Source organism: Apteryx rowi, unplaced genomic scaffold, assembly GCF_003343035.1.
Source record: "Apteryx rowi isolate R43461 unplaced genomic scaffold, aptRow1 scaffold_182, whole genome shotgun sequence".
NCBI lineage: Eukaryota > Metazoa > Chordata > Aves > Apterygiformes > Apterygidae > Apteryx > Apteryx rowi.
In genome coordinates, this window is record NW_020448108.1 from 1,227,182 (window position 1) to 1,244,650 (window position 17,469).

A 17,469-nucleotide genomic window follows, 5' to 3' on the forward strand; every position below is an offset into this window, starting at 1 on the left:
AGGCGCGCGGAGGGCGCAGCCCTTCCCGCCGCGGCAGCGCGTGCGCGGCCGTTGGCGCTGAGGCGCCGCGCGCCGGTTGCTAAGGGGAGGGTGGCAGCGGGCCGAGCTGCGGGTGTTGGAGGAGGAGGAGGAGGGTGCGAAGCGGCGGCGGCGCAGCGACGTGCGTGTGAGCTCGCTTCGTGCGGCGGCGGGCGCGTTGGCTCTGCGTCCTGCCCCGCCGCAGCGGGCGCCAGGGCCCGGCGAGCGGCGCAGCCCGGGCGCTCGCCCCCCCCAGCAGGCACAAAGGAAATGCTGTGCTCGTCCCGTCCGGAGCCTTGTGTAACGCAGGCTGTAAGGACTTCCCTGAATCAATTCCTCTTTTTGGGGGCCGTGGCATTAAAGAAGGATGTAGCCTTAACCGAAAGGGTCACAGTCACAGGAAGATACTTGGGGTTATGCAAAGCCCTTAGGCTGCAGCGGGAAATAGAGACATGCCACAGTGTCTCGGACAAAGCTCTTCCCGTATTGCGCTTCTGTAGAAATACATGAAGTGTGAAGGTTACTGCTATCGCTCCTGAGCAGTGTCAGCCTGTTAGGAACATGGGAGCAGGGGCAGCGCCAGAGGGCTGAAGATGCGGTGTGAGCTGTTAGTGCGTACATGATGGGGAAGCGTGCGTGACGGTGACGGGGAGCGTGTACGCATGAGGACCGGAGGGGGACAGTGCACAGACACCCCCCGATACACACGCTTTTCCACAAAATCCCTGCCGGGAACATGAAGGTTGAATGAGCGTGCAGCAGGGATGGCTTCATTTTAAGTGTGGCAGATTGTGACATCTGCTCATCCGATCGATGCCCAGGGTCATCTCAAAGGGCAAGATAAGAAGTGAAGACAACAGAATTTTGGGGAGGGGCAAATATGCATGCTTTCGTAAGCCATTTGCAGATTGGTTTCCCTAAATTGTGAATGCTTTGATACAAAATGGGAGCATGTCTTCGTTTGTATTTGTTCAGGGTCTAACGCAGTAGTACGCTATGACAGTACACGGCAGCAGCCTCTTCAGGAAACAATGGGATGTGTTATATGTTTGCATCACCTGGAGTTCACTCAGTGCAAAATTCAGCCTGCTACAGATGCTTTTGATAATTATAATCCCCGTTCCTATCTCCATCGGGTGATCACAATATACTTGGTGACTAAAATGCAAACTCTTTCAGTCAAATGATACATGTGTCCTGTCACCTGCTAGCAGGTGTTTCTGTTGAACACAATGGGAAATCTCTTCAGTCTGGCTAAAGCGAGAAGGCCGGTGGAACCACTGGGCAAGAGACTGGTAGGCAGCAAGTTCACCAAACCGAGTGACACAAACCCTGCCTCCATCAAGAATTCCCAGGAAAACGTGTGGTTTTGGAGTTCATGGAACATATACCCTGAAATGGTAGCCTGGGTTTTACCAGGGGCTGAAAGTTGAGAGTCATATTACCTAAAAATAGAATGAAGCCTTTTCGGTTGAAGGTTATGAAGTATATTGTTGCAAGACACTGTTGTTGTTCATCCCCTTACTGCTTTTTCCTCCAGCATGGTGACCTATCAGTCCATCTTTGCTAGCACAGCTGCTTGCATGGTCCTATAAAGTGGATTGGAGAATTGATCTGACATAAAAAAAATCTTTGTTTTGTTACTAGGTTATTTTTCAACTAGGTTGGTCCCCTACTTCAAGTCAAAAAGCATGTATGTATGCTGTTTTTCCAATTTGGGACAGGGKATGGACTGTTACAGCATGAGGTGTAAAAAAGCATCAGAGATGGAGGAAAATTTTATTTCCCTCATGCCCCTCCAAGATTTTGTGGTTTGAAAGCACAGCCTCACTATGCCCTTTAAACTTGGCCTGAATTCACTAGTCTAGGAAAAATTACAGTCTCAAGTGGAAATTATGAGAAAGCCTTGTGATTTCATATGGTTTCCACCTTAGGCCAGGTTTTGGTTAACTGCCTCATAAAAAAGCAAAACTGTGGGTGGATAAGACATGCAAAATGCAACAAAATGACAAAACATTAGTATAAACCAAACCAAAACCACCATGCTTCTCACTCTTTTGCTCTTTTCTGCCCTAAAGATACAATACATGGTATTACTGCTTCAGGAAGCTTAATGTGAGTTGTGTCAGGCAGCAAATATAATTTAAACTTTTAATTTTTTATTGATCTAAATATGGAGGAGTGAAGTTACAGTAGTTTTCCACAGCTCAGTGCAGACAAAGATATAAGGGGTAAAGATGTATGGTCATTTGTAAAAGAAACGGGGATATGAGGATGTTGTTTGATTTAATTGGTCAGTTCCAAGAATAATTTACTGAAAAGAGTACATTTTGTTAAGAATATAGGAGCATTTAAAAGTTTCCTTTTCTGATCCTCCATGAAATACAGCAACAAGATAAACCATGATGATTAGAAATCCCAATGTTATGACTACTGAGGTAAGATTAGAAGTACTTTGGTTAGCATTCATTGAAAAAATGGATTTTAAACATAGCCCCAGACTCATATATATATTTATATGTGTGTGTGTGTGTGTGTATATGTGTATATGTATATAGTTACTAATTTCTGAATCCTTTGAAAAATCTTTTGAGGTTAGATTGGGAAAAGTGCCTTAGAGTTTCATAGCTGGTTATGTGTGTTTCTTATACAATGCATAATAACTGGTCTGTGTATATACTATAAAAATAGAAATAAGTGTGTTTCACCAGCAATAATCTAAGTTGTGCTGTCATTCAAGAATGCTTAATTATTTTCCTATTGGAATTCACAAGGCCAGCAGAAATGTCAATAGATTGTTTTGGCAGAAAAAGAAAATAAATCCAATATGATAGGGCCTGTGAACTGGTTATAACACAAGCAGGGAACAACAGAAAGGAAGAAAAAATTAAACGTTCCCTTCCCGAGAGGGAGGGAGGGAGGGAGGGAGAGAGAGTTTTAAAGAGGATATGACAGAAAACACTTCTACAGGGCAAACTTGGGTTTGAGAGTTGAATTTTTACTTTCTCTGTGGTTTTTATTTTTTTACTGTTCACCTGATTTTACTAATTTCAGGTTTTTCTTTTCTGCTTGTTTCCTGGTGGTTGTGTCTGTTCCTTGTTCTCCCTTTCCACTTCCTTTAAATGCACTCTTTCTATTTGATATCAAATTTATGTCTACTGCAACATTAGTGAAGTTATGGAATGGTGCTCTCTGTAAACTAGCTGCCAATAAATGTGTTGAATGGATGTATTTTGTTTCACCTGACTCTTTTATAAGGACATATGAACTGGAAGATGGTTTGTTTGTTTTAAAGGGGTATATGGTGTAATTTAATTAAACAGAACTTCAGTCAAGAACAGAGGTCTGTATGCCCAGATCCAATTATAACATCAGGGCATGGGTGTACAATAATTAGCCTGCTCAGCATACAAATAGAATTAAACAGATGCAATCAGTCAACATAATCTATTCTGAACAAACTGTGTTTACCTGTTTTCAGCCACACAGTGTTTTATGGAGAATGACTGTCTTTCAGGTTATTTGTATTAGGCTTAAGGAAATTAACACCTAGTATATTTTTCTGGTTTGTATCTTGTTAATATTCCTATTGTCTATATTAATAATACTTCCTTATACCATGAAAAAAATCTGGCCTGTTTTTCTGTTTTGTGATTTTATCCCATCAGACTAATGGCACAAAAACATATATGAATTTAACTGGTTTGTTTATCACAAAACCAAACTTTTACAATGTCTGAATACTAAAAACATTTTTTTTATTAGATCAGTTTTTGTTTGCCACAAAATTAATATGTAAAATTCAAGCCAGATTATTCTCATATGCTATAACTAAGAATGTGACATTCTGTATATGCTGATTCAGTACCAAAATGAGACAGAGAACCTTTAGGTTCTGAAACTTTATCTTTATTGACCCTGTCTGATCTTGCATGATTACTTATCTTTCTATGTTTTAATTTATCCATCCATAAAATGTAAATTGTACTTACTATGAAACTCAGAGGAGTTAATTTCTCTAAGAATGTTTTATCTTTTCAATGAGCAATTTAACACAACCTTTGTTCTTTTCTTGCCAGCTTTACTAATAAAAGATAATGACAATGACTTTTCATCTCTTTCCCAACATTTCCTTTACTGTTAAGTCATTTTAAACAATGCATATAATTACTGCCAATTCATAGTCGTCTTCCAAATTGTACTGTCATCATAATTTACATGTTATAATTACTTCTTATTTTTTCTGTCCAGATAGCTAAAGTGATTGCTGTATCTATGCTAACTCATTGGTTCAAACTCATTGCCATATAATTTTAAGAAACATTTTTTGTCATTTGGTAGTAGTCAGAAGCTAAAATGTGTTCTAAACTGCTTTTATTTAATGGGAAAATATCCTTTTCTCCATTTTACTTAGCTCCAGAATAATTTAATATATTGTTGTCTTTCATGTAATTCTCCTATTAAAATTTTACCATTCTTTGAAAAATGCCATGTAGTCAGATGTACTATGTTTCTAGGAATACGGTACAACTCATGGTGTTGACTTCTTTGTCTGTTTAGTTCACCAAAACAAAAAAAGGAAGGGGGAGATTTCTTACCAGGATTGCTGATGACTAGGACATTCAGCTTTGCTCTCACTTGTCAACATCAGGTCTTCACAAAGTGTGGCTCACACATTAAACCTGACTATTTACTGCAACCAGCCATCTTCTCAGCTCTTCTGACCCAGCTGTTTGCCAGGCCATAACACAAGCAGGATTATAAAAATTAGCTAGGTTAAAAGTAACTTCCTCCTGCTCCTCCATTTTTTTGTTGGGGTCAGTCCTGCTGGCCTAAGTGGAAATAGCAAATTCCAGGAGTGGGGTGAAGCAGACATTTGGGGAGATTAACCATTGACTTCCACTGGTCAATGGACCAGTGTCCAGCTGGTCCACATGCTGATGCTGCTGGCAGCCTGTGGTAACGTACTGCCTTCCCAGCAGGCAGCTCACTGCACTGTGGCTCAGCAAATAAGAGTCCCAGCTTCAACTCTGCCACCGGCTTGTGGAGACATACTGAGTAAGACTCTTCATCCATGAGGATGGATGATGACTCAAAATGACAATTAAATATTGTAATTTATAATTCCAGTTTCCATTTCTTTCATGAAGTTCCAGTGGGGTTGATTCAGTGCAGAGGCTTTGTGCAAAATCTTAAGAGAATTTTAGTTCCATAGAAGAAAAGGGAGAAATTGTTTTGCCAGGCTATTAAAAGCTGTGTTTATTAAAATGCTAAGTTTAATTCAGGCTGAAATGACTGTTCTTGGCCACAGTCCAAGAACAGGGATTTTTTTTTTCCTGAGAGCTAAGTTTGACAAGCTTCTGGTCAGGTGGTAAGTGTGAAGAATATACTAAAATACTGTTGTACTTGTGAACTATTACAATAGCCACACATTAGTTTCTCACTAAAGAATTTAATTATAACTGCTGCACTGTACAGTCTGAAATATCTTCTAATGGAGAAAGTGATCTTGTAGTAAAGATTCAGCTGTCATTCAGGGTTTTGGTTCATATCTTGATTTTAATGCAGAATCATTCTGAGACCATGGTAAATTTGCACAGCATTCATTGGAAAAGGCTTACAATTTAATATTTGTCTATCTCATGGAATTGCTAAAAGCATAAACTAACTAAATCATCAGTGATGGAAGCAACATAGCTAACCAATTAGCTATTGCTGTAAGCAGAGGGCAGTGCAGTAATCTAGTTTTGGGCTGATAAAATTTATGGATGCTTTGGAGAGATCTGAATCAACAAAGGCAAAAGATCAGGCAAAGTCAGAGGCCGCTTTGGTGGAGTCTAGATGTCAAAAGCGTTAGGGCTTGGTGCATGGCATTTAGGAATGGCAGAAGCAGAAAGGAATTTGATTTGTACCCACTGTTACCAAAGTTTATTTTAATACCTAAAGCAAAATCAAGCAAACTTGAGCATGTGAAATTATGTTCCAACGCCAGTATTTGTGTGTGTAAATAGAACTGGCTGGATGTTCAAAGGTTCTGAACATCCCATGAGTTAGGTAACTTCTGTTTTTACAATAGATATTGGGCATTGGACAATTCAGAGGATACTCTTGGAATGTCACTCCAAATCCCATTTTAAACTTGGAGGTAGCCTTTTGAATCATAGAGCTGAAGGTCAGGAAAGAGAAGATAGTCACAGAGTAAGAACAGGGTATCCTATGGAGGTGAACCTCCATGAATCACCATTTTTTTGTTGTTGATAAGACAGAACCAAACAATCCCTGTTGTACCTGAGTCTTCTGAAACTCCAGTCGTCCTGAAAGAAAAAAAAAATTGGCTAGGATCCATCAAATGAGTGTGGCAGTAAAGATCTAATTCTTAGTCATTTCCATTGCCCTCCTCCCAAGAATCAATAGTACAAATGTTGGGTGTGTATGTAATAAATTAAGGTATGAGGACATATGGAAGTACCTTAAGAAGCAAAGTCTTGTGGGTAATTTTCTATAGGATTGTTGGGGAGCAGCAAGAGCAGGCTGCTCCCTGAAGGAAGGTGATCCAAGTGTGGTCACCACAGAGTCCAGGCAACAGCCTCAAAAGCCAGGTGCAGTCCCACAGCACCAGAGGCAGGCGAGCAGAGGAAGGCGGTGACTGCAACAAGTCCTAATGACAGCCCAGTGAGCATCAGGCAAAGACAAGGTAACAGGACAGATCCAAGTTCAGTCCAGGAAACCTAAAGAGTTCGGGAACACGCTAGGGGCAAGCACACCTCAGATGGGCCTCAGGCAAAGACTGAAGGCCYGGGCTCAGGCCCAAGCTTACACAGACCCCTGGTCAGAGGGTGTGCGTGGAGGCCCCAGGTGAGGCTTGTCAGGCCATCTAAGGCCTTTTTGTGCACTTTGGGCACTGAAAGGTGTTTATTTGGTGTGGGCTTTAACACAGTCTCAGTGTAGGTAACAGGCAGAATGGAACTGGGATATCAAGACAAGGAAGAGCGGAAAGACAAGTAAGTGATGAATGTGTCTTTGGAACAAAGCTGAGAGTCAGAACTTCTTTTGAGCACAATGTCTGTTGGAAGAGCAGACGGTGATTTTCGATGAAGACATCTGCCTCTCTCCCTTCCCCCCGCCCCCCTTTCCCTAGCAGGGCGCAGGAGTGGGGGGGCTTCTTTTATCAAGACACACACGCACAAAGCCACCCTCATATAGTCAATTTCCCCAGACTGAAAGAGTTTTGGTTCATGATTTGCTCTGTATTTGAACAGTACATACTGTTATGAAGTAACTAACAAGAATATCTTGTTGTGCTAATAATACTGATAATACTAATAAGATTCTGAATTTTGGAGGTTATTCGTCCTAGAGTTTCTTAGTTGCTTTGCTTGTTGACTGAAGAGAAATGTATTTTTTTCCATCTTATCTTTGATCATCCACTTCTTAGGACAAGGTCTTACTGTACTTACCTCTTGACATTCTGTGCCCCAGATTTCTGGAACAGCATCTATTCAGTTCTATAGTGCTATAAACAAATTGTATAAAATTTGTCATTCAGTGTGCAGGGACCTGCCCTCTTTCTTTTGAGTGCTCTTTTTCTCAAAGTCATGACGTCTGTTTCTTTCTAAGCTTTCTTATGTGTCAAATTTTCTTCAGCTGAGGCCACTTGTGTCCATAATAATGGAGAAATGATCACATCTTTTCCTCAGACAAGCCTCTGTAATAAATTTGTTACCTTCTCCAGGTGTCTATTACAGCTTGACATGACAGTACCCTCTAGTGGTAATTTTTTTTAATGTGTTTGCAAGTGCGAGGGAAAAGCAGAACTTCCAAGATGGCCAAGTAGCTTGCAACTGTTCGTTACAGTGAAATGTTATTATCGTGTGACATGTTTTTTTCTCTATAATAAATTTCCTAGACATTATTCCAGTGTTATAGGTGGACTTATGGTCCATGATTTTCAGTATTGGACCTAATTTCCCATCAGTACATCTCTCTAGTAAATTTAGACACATCTTTATTTTTCAGCTGCAGATCATATTTATCCATTTTGGTTTTTTGCTTTCCAATTTTTTTAATTATTTATATTTTTTTAGGTAACATCCTCCTATTTCCCTTCTTAGTTTAAGGTTTTTTTATATCCATATCATCCCCTTGCAGGCTTTGATTAATCTTGCATAACATCATGTTTATGTCTTGTTTCTTCTACATTTGTTTTTCATTTTACTTTGTCCATTGTCTTTTAGGATGCTCCGGCTTAATTTGAGAGTTTACTCCCACACTGTGTTTTACAAATCACTATTCTCAGTTCCAGAGGATTTGTTTCATAACAGATGCAGGAAGGTCTCACATGAACTTTATTACTTGTAAGTAACCAAATGTAGCAACACACTCCGTTCTGGGTCGGTGGTCTTAGCTGTGAAAACATCTGCCATGTGTTTGATTTCTGAACATCTGGAATAAGGATCATTTGTAACTGCATGCTGTTGTTTATTACATGCAAAATCTATATGCATTATTTGCCAACAGTTAACAATTCTGTTCCACAGGCATTTGGAATTATTTGGAACCAAAAACTGCTTTGGTGACTGTTGCAGAGTGTTGTGTATCTTGATCATACCTGGGGTCTAACAGCTCTCAGATGGCCTATGGAGTTTCCAAGATTGCCTTCAAGAAGCCCCAGCTTTCCACTTGTACTTCTATGGGACTAAATGATCTTTAGATTCTAGCCTAGACAGCTACCCAAAAACTAGTTAAGACTGCTACGTAGTGTAGTTTTGGGGTGTTTGTGTCTTTTATCAGGTCACACTCCAAACTCTGGAAAAGTGCTCAAAGACTGGGACTACAGCCAGTAATTTTGTGCCCAATCTCATGCCTCTTCCACTGGAAGAGCTTTTAATTGCTGCTGTTAACAGTCTGTACCTTAGAGTTGAACCCAAGCTTTCCCCCATACACTAAATTGTTCTTAGGCTTTCCTGAAAGACCTTATCCTAGCCCTTCTTCCCTCTGCTCAGCAAAATTTCTTCCATGGATATACTCCTGGTAGGTTTACCAGGCTACATCTGCCTACATGTAGTATTTCCATTCATAGCTCTCTTTTTCTTTCTTTAAGTAATTATCACATAAACAGGAAAATTACAAGATGAACAACAGAAATGGGTTGTTTTGCCTTGTAGGCTCAACTAAAAAATGATATGAAAATGGTGTCCTCATTTTTTTAAATTTTTTTTAAGATGATTGCCTTTACCAACTCAGTTGAAGTCCAGTCTTAGAAACACTTGAATTGGTACAGCTAAAAAGAAGATGACATTCATCACATGATGGAGTGTGCACGGGTAGTGGGAACCATCCAACACAGATCTGGTGCAGCTTTTAGGAGAATGTCTTTCCCCTCTCTTTTTCAATCTTTTTCAGTCACTCCTTTTTCTCCCCCTGAATTGTGAGGAATGACAAATAACTGTGTTTGGCTGTACTTCAGCAAGGGAGAAGCTTCTCATGGGGGATAAGGTGCTGAATGAGGGAAGTTAGGTGCTGGGAATGCTATCAAAAGGTTAAACTGATCATCATTTGTTAAAATGTGTAAAACAATTACCATTTAACAGCCCCGTTGTTAATGACCGCATTGTTGCTCTGCTCTTACATGCCCTTTTCCTACCCCCTTGCTTGTCCTCTTTTCAGAATACACATTCTTCAGGGCAGGGATAGTCAGGCAGTCCGTGTTCGTTCAGCAGCTGGCCCAGCAGGAGCCTTTAGCACATTATAGATAAACAGCAGCACCCACTCATGAGGTAGGCTAGTGAAATGGTCTGCCATTCTCCTTTGAGACTTATATTCTTGTTTCTTTCAGAGAACTGTATGAAGACCTTGAGAAACTAAGTCAAGCAATTGCAGCGAGCAATCTTTTCTATATGTTTCTTGTAGCATTTTTCAGTGTTCTTTTTTCCTGAAAGTTCAGAGTAGGAAAATCTGGTGAGTATGTTTTCCACGTTATTTTTAAAAACAGATATCATTTAAGATATGTATGTATGTATGATATTAAGATGTGTATAAAGCCATATGTATGAAAGCTTCATTTTATGAAGGTAATCTGTACCTCATTTGAATGATAATGCATTGTGGAACACCAAGAGCTGTTTGCTGTCCAAAGGGGGAATTTATGTTGTATAAAGTAGTGGATTACTGTATTGTGCTATAGATATAGCTTGACTATTATAATGCACTGGATGGCAGGTTTTTTTAGTCTGACTTCTTGAAAGAGTAGTGTTTTAAGCACCAAAGCGCGGTTCTAGAAAACTTTTGTCCAGAGACCCATGGGATTAATTCACGCTCTCTGAGAGGCTGGATCAAAGTTACAAAGAGTTCACTGCTAAACTAGGAAAAGTGGGCTAGGTCCTCAAAGGTCTGCCTAGACCTAATTCCTGTTTTGAGCAATGTTTTCAGAGCATGTCTTATACAAGATATGGTCAGTTGTAGCAGTGATGAATTTCCCTTGTTTTGAGAAGGCTCTGAGGGGTGTTGGGTTGGAAGCAAGTTAATTATCCAGAGGTTTTCTTTGTTTTATTACCGTAAAAGTGTCCAAGAAATATTTGGCTTTTTTTTTGGGGGGGGGGGGGGAAGGGAGGMTAAAGMAAAGGWAGCCTACAGCTGTTATCTAGAAGAAGGGAGGGGAACAAATTGTCTACCTTAATTTTTTGTGTTCAGGAGAGGGAACACCTGGCAGCCATACGATACCGTTTCAGATGGTTACTCATGTCTTTGGTTCTTTGTTGTCAAAAAGAACAGTGTCTGTGTGATTCATCAGACATGTCTAATGCTGTTAAATGGAAATGAAAAGTATGCGTTGAAAATGTAAATAAAAAGGAATTAAAGCTCTGGATCCCACTACAAATAATCTTTTAAAGCATTTTGTCCATTTTACTGCCTGTGCAAGTTCCCCAAAGCACACTATGTAAATGTGCCTTCTCCAGGAATTGCATGGACCTTTGAATATCACCATTTCTGCTGCAACACAGGATTATAGTATTTGTCTAAATCCAACCACTCTGGAAAAAGATAATTTGTGATTGTTTTAATCATTTCAAATATACTCAGAAATACCACTTTTCAAGGGAACAATGTAAGGGGAAATGCCTTTTGAAAAGCTCCAACCAGAAGTCATAAGATGAGACTATTAAAAACTTTCCTAACAGAAATACAGTTTTGAAAAATGTTAAATACCAGTGTATAGGTTTTAAGAGAATCCCTACTACTGCCATTCACTTGGCTCATGTTTAGGAGTTTTCTAAAAGTTAAATACAGTAAGTCCACATAGTCAGAAACGGGAGCTTGGAGGATGAAATAATAATAAACATAGATACAATCAGAGCAAATCATACAAGCCTGAAGCAGATTCATTGTTCATACAAAGCCAGTTATTTCTCACTACCCGCTCAAGCCTTTCATTTAAACYCCCAAAAGACTGATGTGCACTCTCACAAAATATGTTTTAAAAAGTTACTGCTTTCATTCCATGGACTCTTAGGGTCAAATCCTGGCTGTATACTCAGCCAAACAGTCTCACTGAAGTCAATGGGACCTCCAGTGTGTGTTATATGAGCAGGACTGAACATGTAGCCATCCTTTGTTTCTTTACCTATGAAGTAAATACATTTCCAAAAGATAGGGGTGTCATAGAATAGTCCGTGCTTCAACTCCCCCCGGAAAACTTCTGAGCAAAGTCAGAACTTATGTGTGGTTAGCATCCTTGCTAATTCCTGCTAACATAAGCTTGAGTGAGTACAGAAACGCCCCCACACAAATTCTTACTTCTGCTGTTTTCTCTAATTCTTGCCAGGGTTCCAGAAGGGAACTGGACCAGTCCAACAATGATGTGAGGCAGAGCAGCCTTGACAGGTGTGTACAGAGGAACTGTTCAGGACAGTTTCAACTCTATTGCAGAGTTCTGGAGCTTTTTTACAGGAGATGAAAAATGCTATCAATAAAACTGTTGGAGCTCAGTTGTCTGCGTGAAAAGTTCTAGAGACATACAGATGTGTTGTTCTTGGCAGTGGTGCTCTGCACTAATCCTCCAGCATGACACTGAAGGCATAGTCAGACATTCATACCTCTATAAAAATCACAGTGGTTGAAGGATGGAAGGAGGGAGCTTCTGCTTCTCCACTGGCCTTCAGCCTTCTCTGTCTTCCTTTCCTTTCAATATTAAACTGAATATCTGTATCTCACAGTGAAAGAGCCAGTGAGAGTATAGAGAAAAAGGATTTCTTTGGATGACAGATCTCTTTGTAACTTCAAAATCTAAATTAGGCTTTGAAACATAATTTTTAAACATAGATTTAGTAAAATTTGGGGGCAAATGTTGTTGAAGGCATTAGTGGAATTAGGGGAGGAGCCTTACTAAACCTTGACATGTTAAAGTATAGCTTAAGCATACAAAATGTTCATTGTGTAAAGGTCTATAGTGCGTTTTATCTACTCAGGTAAAAGGTATCCCGTCTTTAAAGCACTGTAAACAGTATATCATGGATGGATATGCTGCATGACACTCTCCCTCCTGCCAGATGCCAGCAAAAAGTTATAGAAAATAAATTGTGAAATGAAAGAGTCTTATTCTGGTTACAGTGAAACACAGGAGGGTGCACATTTTTATGCTCCTGAAGTATTTCACAGATAGCTAGAGAAGTATTCAGCCTTCAACATGCTTCCTAACAGTGCACTGAATGTGGGCACCAATAGCTGCCTAATGCATACCCTGCTGTGACTTATTTCTGTAATCAGCTGTATGGAGCAGCAGGTACAAGAGAGTAGTGGCAGCCCTGCTGGCTGTTATTAATAATTGAGTATGTTTCCTTGACTATACATGTTATTTGAAGCTATAAACCTTCTTTTAAAGCTTGGGGAAACTTGTTTTTGTAACACATGGTACCTTGATTTTCATTTTGCTTAAACTTCTCTTTTCTAAAGAAACGCTGTTTCTCTACCTATAACGTTGTACATTCWCTCTGCTACCAAGATTTAGCTCCTCGTCCTGTATATGAAAAAGCTGGTGTGTTAGATGATCATTATTTCTTTAGAACTTTTGTACCCTTCACTAGAAATAAAACCCATTTTCACAGATATCTCCTCTAATACCAGTGGGGAAGGGTGTCTGCCCTGAAGAGTTCACAATATAGACAGATAAAATAGAGTAGAGGAACAGATATAGAAAGACACAGTAGAGCTGGAACTGAAACACTACAGTGTCCTCTCAATCTTTTATGCTTTTAAGCTAACTTTGCAAACTTTGCGTAGGTCTCACTGAAGTGGAGTTACCACATATGTACCTGCTGTGACATGGCTCTTCTGACATATTTTTAATCAAGAAATGCATGGTTATAGCACAACCCTGTTTTTCCTGTACTGACAGCAAAACAAATACTGAAATCTGGCTCTTCTTTCTGTCCTGTTTTCCACCCCTTCTGAGTGCCTTTTCTATTTGATTCCTTCCCTGTTGTATTGTCAATATCCATACTTATTAATGTAGCAGCTAAATGGAGTTTTTTGAAGAGAAGTGACATGAAGACACACACTAAGGTTCAGCACAAGATGTTTAAAAGAATGTATGTTTAATTTTTTCTGCATAGATGGCCACCTGTAATCGCATGTTTCAGACTGCATTCAAGTAAGTTACAATAATAAGAGCCTGCAAGATAGAACATTGTAAAGAGCAATTTTAGAACAAATTTAGGTAGAAAGTAAGGGTGCCTCATTTTTAAAGACATTGGAAAATCAGAATAGCAAGTTCTCTGCTTGGCACAGGTGATCTGGCCTTGTCTGGATTTAGCCCCAGCATATCAAATGAAGGATGTAGCAAAAGGAGTCTTTCTAATTAATCTTCTTGTTTATACTGGCACTTCAGTTCTTTGTATGCATGTGTATGTGAATATAAAAGGGGGAGGTTGCACCTTAGTTAATACGTTATTTAGTAAGGTTTAGCCTTTTTTTTGGCAGCTTAGCTTTTAAGGTAGTTGTATTCACTGGTAATTTATTACAGTGTTATTAAAAAACTTCACTTTGAAGAGTAAGATAATGGCTTCCTTGAGGCTTTTTGTTTTGGTTTGATTTGTGTTTGTTGTTTTTTTTTAAAGCAAAAACTTCTAAAAGCTCCATCAGCAAGACATCAAACAGGAATAAGAAATTACACTTGGCTTAGTCGCACATTTTTCTAACCATCTGCATTTAGGTCTGCTGTTACAATCAGTTTTCTCCATTCACCAACAATTTTTGAGACAAAGTACTATGAAAATTATAGGCTAGCTGTTGCTTTGACCTTTTTTTCCTTATTTTTACATATGATACATACATATGCTAAAATCTGCAAAATCAACAACCTGCATACAACTTACAGTCCTCACCACTGCTTCAACATGGAAATTCAGTTGAAACAGAAGTAGCCCCATAATGAGGCTGCCTGTTATTTAAGTGTGATCAACACTGAAAAAGTTTTTCTGACATGAATGGTGCAGATTAAGGAGTCTGAAAAGTTTGCTCACCCCTACCACTGAACACAGTTCAGTTAACCTTAGCTATACCGGCCAAAAAAAAAAAAAAAAAAAAATCCCCCCCCCTTTTGCCAGTAGAGGAAGCTAGCTAACTCAGACTAACAAAAGAATTATCATTGACATCTCTTACTGGCAAGCAGGAGAGGATGCTTGCTTTTTTAGCTCAATCAGTAGAGACTTGTATTGTCTTTACAAAGACAACCACAGCATACTGTAAAGTACCAGTTATATTTCAGCTGCAGTTGTTAAAATAATAAAGCAGAGGGTGCAGTATGTGTTCACACTTTGTGTACTTGTTTTAGGGCAGCTTCCTCTCCAGCCAGAGGTTAGAAATGCAGGTGGGAGGCCTAGGGAGGATCCTGGGAGTCTGTTTGTAGACTGCATGGATTCTGGCTCCGATGGGGGACTCCGGAGGTAGCTGTTAGATTGCTGGCCCCATTTCAACTGCTTTGTCTTCTCATTGTGATTTTAGAGTAAAATTCCTCAGAGTTGATGGCATGTGACTGGCAATAAAGACCTGCTGACTCCTGTTCTCTATCAGGAAATCCATGAGCTGGAAAAACAGGAGTTAACTTTTCCTGAATAAAACTTACTTGCTTGCAGAGAATCACTGAAGAGGTCTGTAAAAATCCCATATCACCTGACAGGGGAAGTGGAGAGTTACAAAAAAAAAAAGGAGCAAAACAATTTGCTTTCTTTGACTATTTTTAGCAGCTCAGGGTGGGGAGAAAAGAATTCTGCTTTCTAGAACTAGACATGCACATTCCCATGTGCCAGTGAGGGGGAATGGAGGATGCTGCACTGAAAAAGAGTTTGGGTTTATTCTAACGGTCTGGACACAGTTAGTTTTCATTCTTTAAGTGAAAGTAATGATGGGTCTAGAAACACTGTGCAAACTCTGTCAGGTTGTTTGCCTGTATGGGCTGTAGCGTTCTGAAAGGTTTAAGTGTGAATCTGAAGGTTTCCGTTTTCTGGGATTCTAGGAAAGAGCTTGTTTCCAGAAGTGATGGGCACTGGAGGAGCCCAGGCAGAGCTGGACTCAGGAGATAGACAGCTGAAATTTAGACTCCARCTCTTGAGAAAAGATTTTGTAAAAAACATACCCGTAGCTGGGGCAGGGGGCAGAGGGTGTTCAGAAACCTGAAGACTGAGTGGTCCCTGATTACAGTCTGGACGGTAATACTGTCTGAGAGTTCAGCAGTGTGGCAAATGACTAATTGGAGGGGCACTGCCAGGTGCTATCACAGGCCATACTCTCCAAATCCCCACTCTCGGCTGGATCCCTGTGGGCAGACCTTTGTGCCTGCACAGTGTCTGATTGAAATCACTGTATAGCCTGAGGCAGGTTTTTGTTATAGTAATAGCCACTGGAGCCAGTGGATACAGGCTCCCTTTGGCTTAATGAGGAATAATATTTTATAATCCTGTAGTGCAGACTAGGTAACAAAGAAAACACTTTTACCAGCTTCTCCTGGGTTTGGGGGTTTGTTGCATTTTTTTTTCTTTTGGATTATTCTTAACACCATTTTATTATCTGTGTTTGCAGACCAATTCTTCTCAACCAAAGCATGCACAGAAAGGCTATGCTAGTATTTCAAAGTATCAATTTTATAATACCCTTACGTATCTGGTTTTGTTTTTCTTTTAATGAGAGTAGTTACTATCATTTGTATAAAGTTCTCCTTCTGTATTCCAATTTTGTGCATCTGTCAAATGCTTGTCTTTCAGTTTTATTTCTAGTGCCCCAAGCCAGTAATAAACATTTGTCTGTAAAGTTTATTCACAGACTTAAGCCATTGTTCCACGCACTAGCATCAGGACTTTCTTCTTTTGCTGTATTTCATTGGGACTTTTTATTACCAGTGACTTGCTTTTCCAAAAACATTTGATTTCCTTGTATATTTGACACTGTCCTGCTGGTGTTTGGTATTTTTTCACTGTGTTAGGATTGCCCTTACATTTATTCCAACAAACAAGTCTCTCATTTTCCCTTGAATTCTGTTTTCCTGAATTTCTAATCAGATCTTCTTTCAGCTTTCTTGGCTCACACTCTTGTTTTGGAAACCCTGTTTTTTTTTGTTGTGTTTTGTTGTGTTTTGTTTTTTAATAATGCACAGATATCCATTTCAGTCAGCCTAGGACCTATTCGCTCAATTTTGCTTTGACCTGTTTATTAGAATACCACATAATTCAGAGGACAGTTGTTCTGATTGCTGGCTCATTTCCCTTCTCTTCCCTTTGATCTGTAAAATAACTACTTTGSAAACTGACCTTTCAGGCAATTCCTGGTAAATAAAAATGTACTTTTCCCCAGAGAGGTTCTTGCATGGATCAGAAGGCTGAAGCTGTTGGCCTCACCTAGTGGAAGTGTTCCCAGTCTGGGTTTTCTCTGGAACTATAGTTGGAGGAGGTGACAGCTGTGTGGATGTGTAGCAGCAGGAAACATTTGACTGATAGAGCAGCATTTTGCATTTCACTTTGAAGAAGTTTGTCTAGTATTAACAAGATGTATCTCTCAGTTTAGAAACCCCTACTCCCAGTGGTCTGTTCATCCTTGTAGGCTTCTGCAGGAGTGTTGCATGGTCTTTTGGACTCTGGGCACTTCAAACAGCACTGTATATTTGGGGGGGAAGAGAGGAAAGGTTGCTTTCCTTTGCAGTTACTTGTTTTCACTTGTTTCCATGAAAAAATGGAACTGGTCACCGTTTCCAGTCCTCTGCCAGATCCCTTACCACACTAAGATCATTAGGTTCACTTGCTTCAGCTTTGTATGCTCATAATGAAATTAGGCAAATTATTTCTGTAACAAATGTCAGAATAAGTTCTATACTGACCTGTACTTTTTTGAATGCAGTTATTAATGGAGTCACTGATTGATTTACACAGTAATAGGATTACTTAGGGTGCCTTTTCTGTATAGAGTCTT

The 17,469-nt window shown here is 39.8% G+C and overlaps 1 protein-coding gene across 1 annotated transcript in view; it reads left to right on the plus strand.

Annotated features, from left to right (window-relative positions):
• Positions 1-6,978: 6,978 nt before the first annotated feature.
• The window catches only part of HSDL2 (hydroxysteroid dehydrogenase like 2), a 46,951-nt gene continuing 36,460 nt past the window's right edge, over positions 6,979-17,469 (plus strand). The window contains exon 1 of the mRNA XM_026061575.1: positions 6,979-7,019. Within this exon, the coding sequence (XP_025917360.1) occupies positions 6,979-7,019 (41 nt within the window). The remainder of the gene's footprint in view (positions 7,020-17,469) is intronic.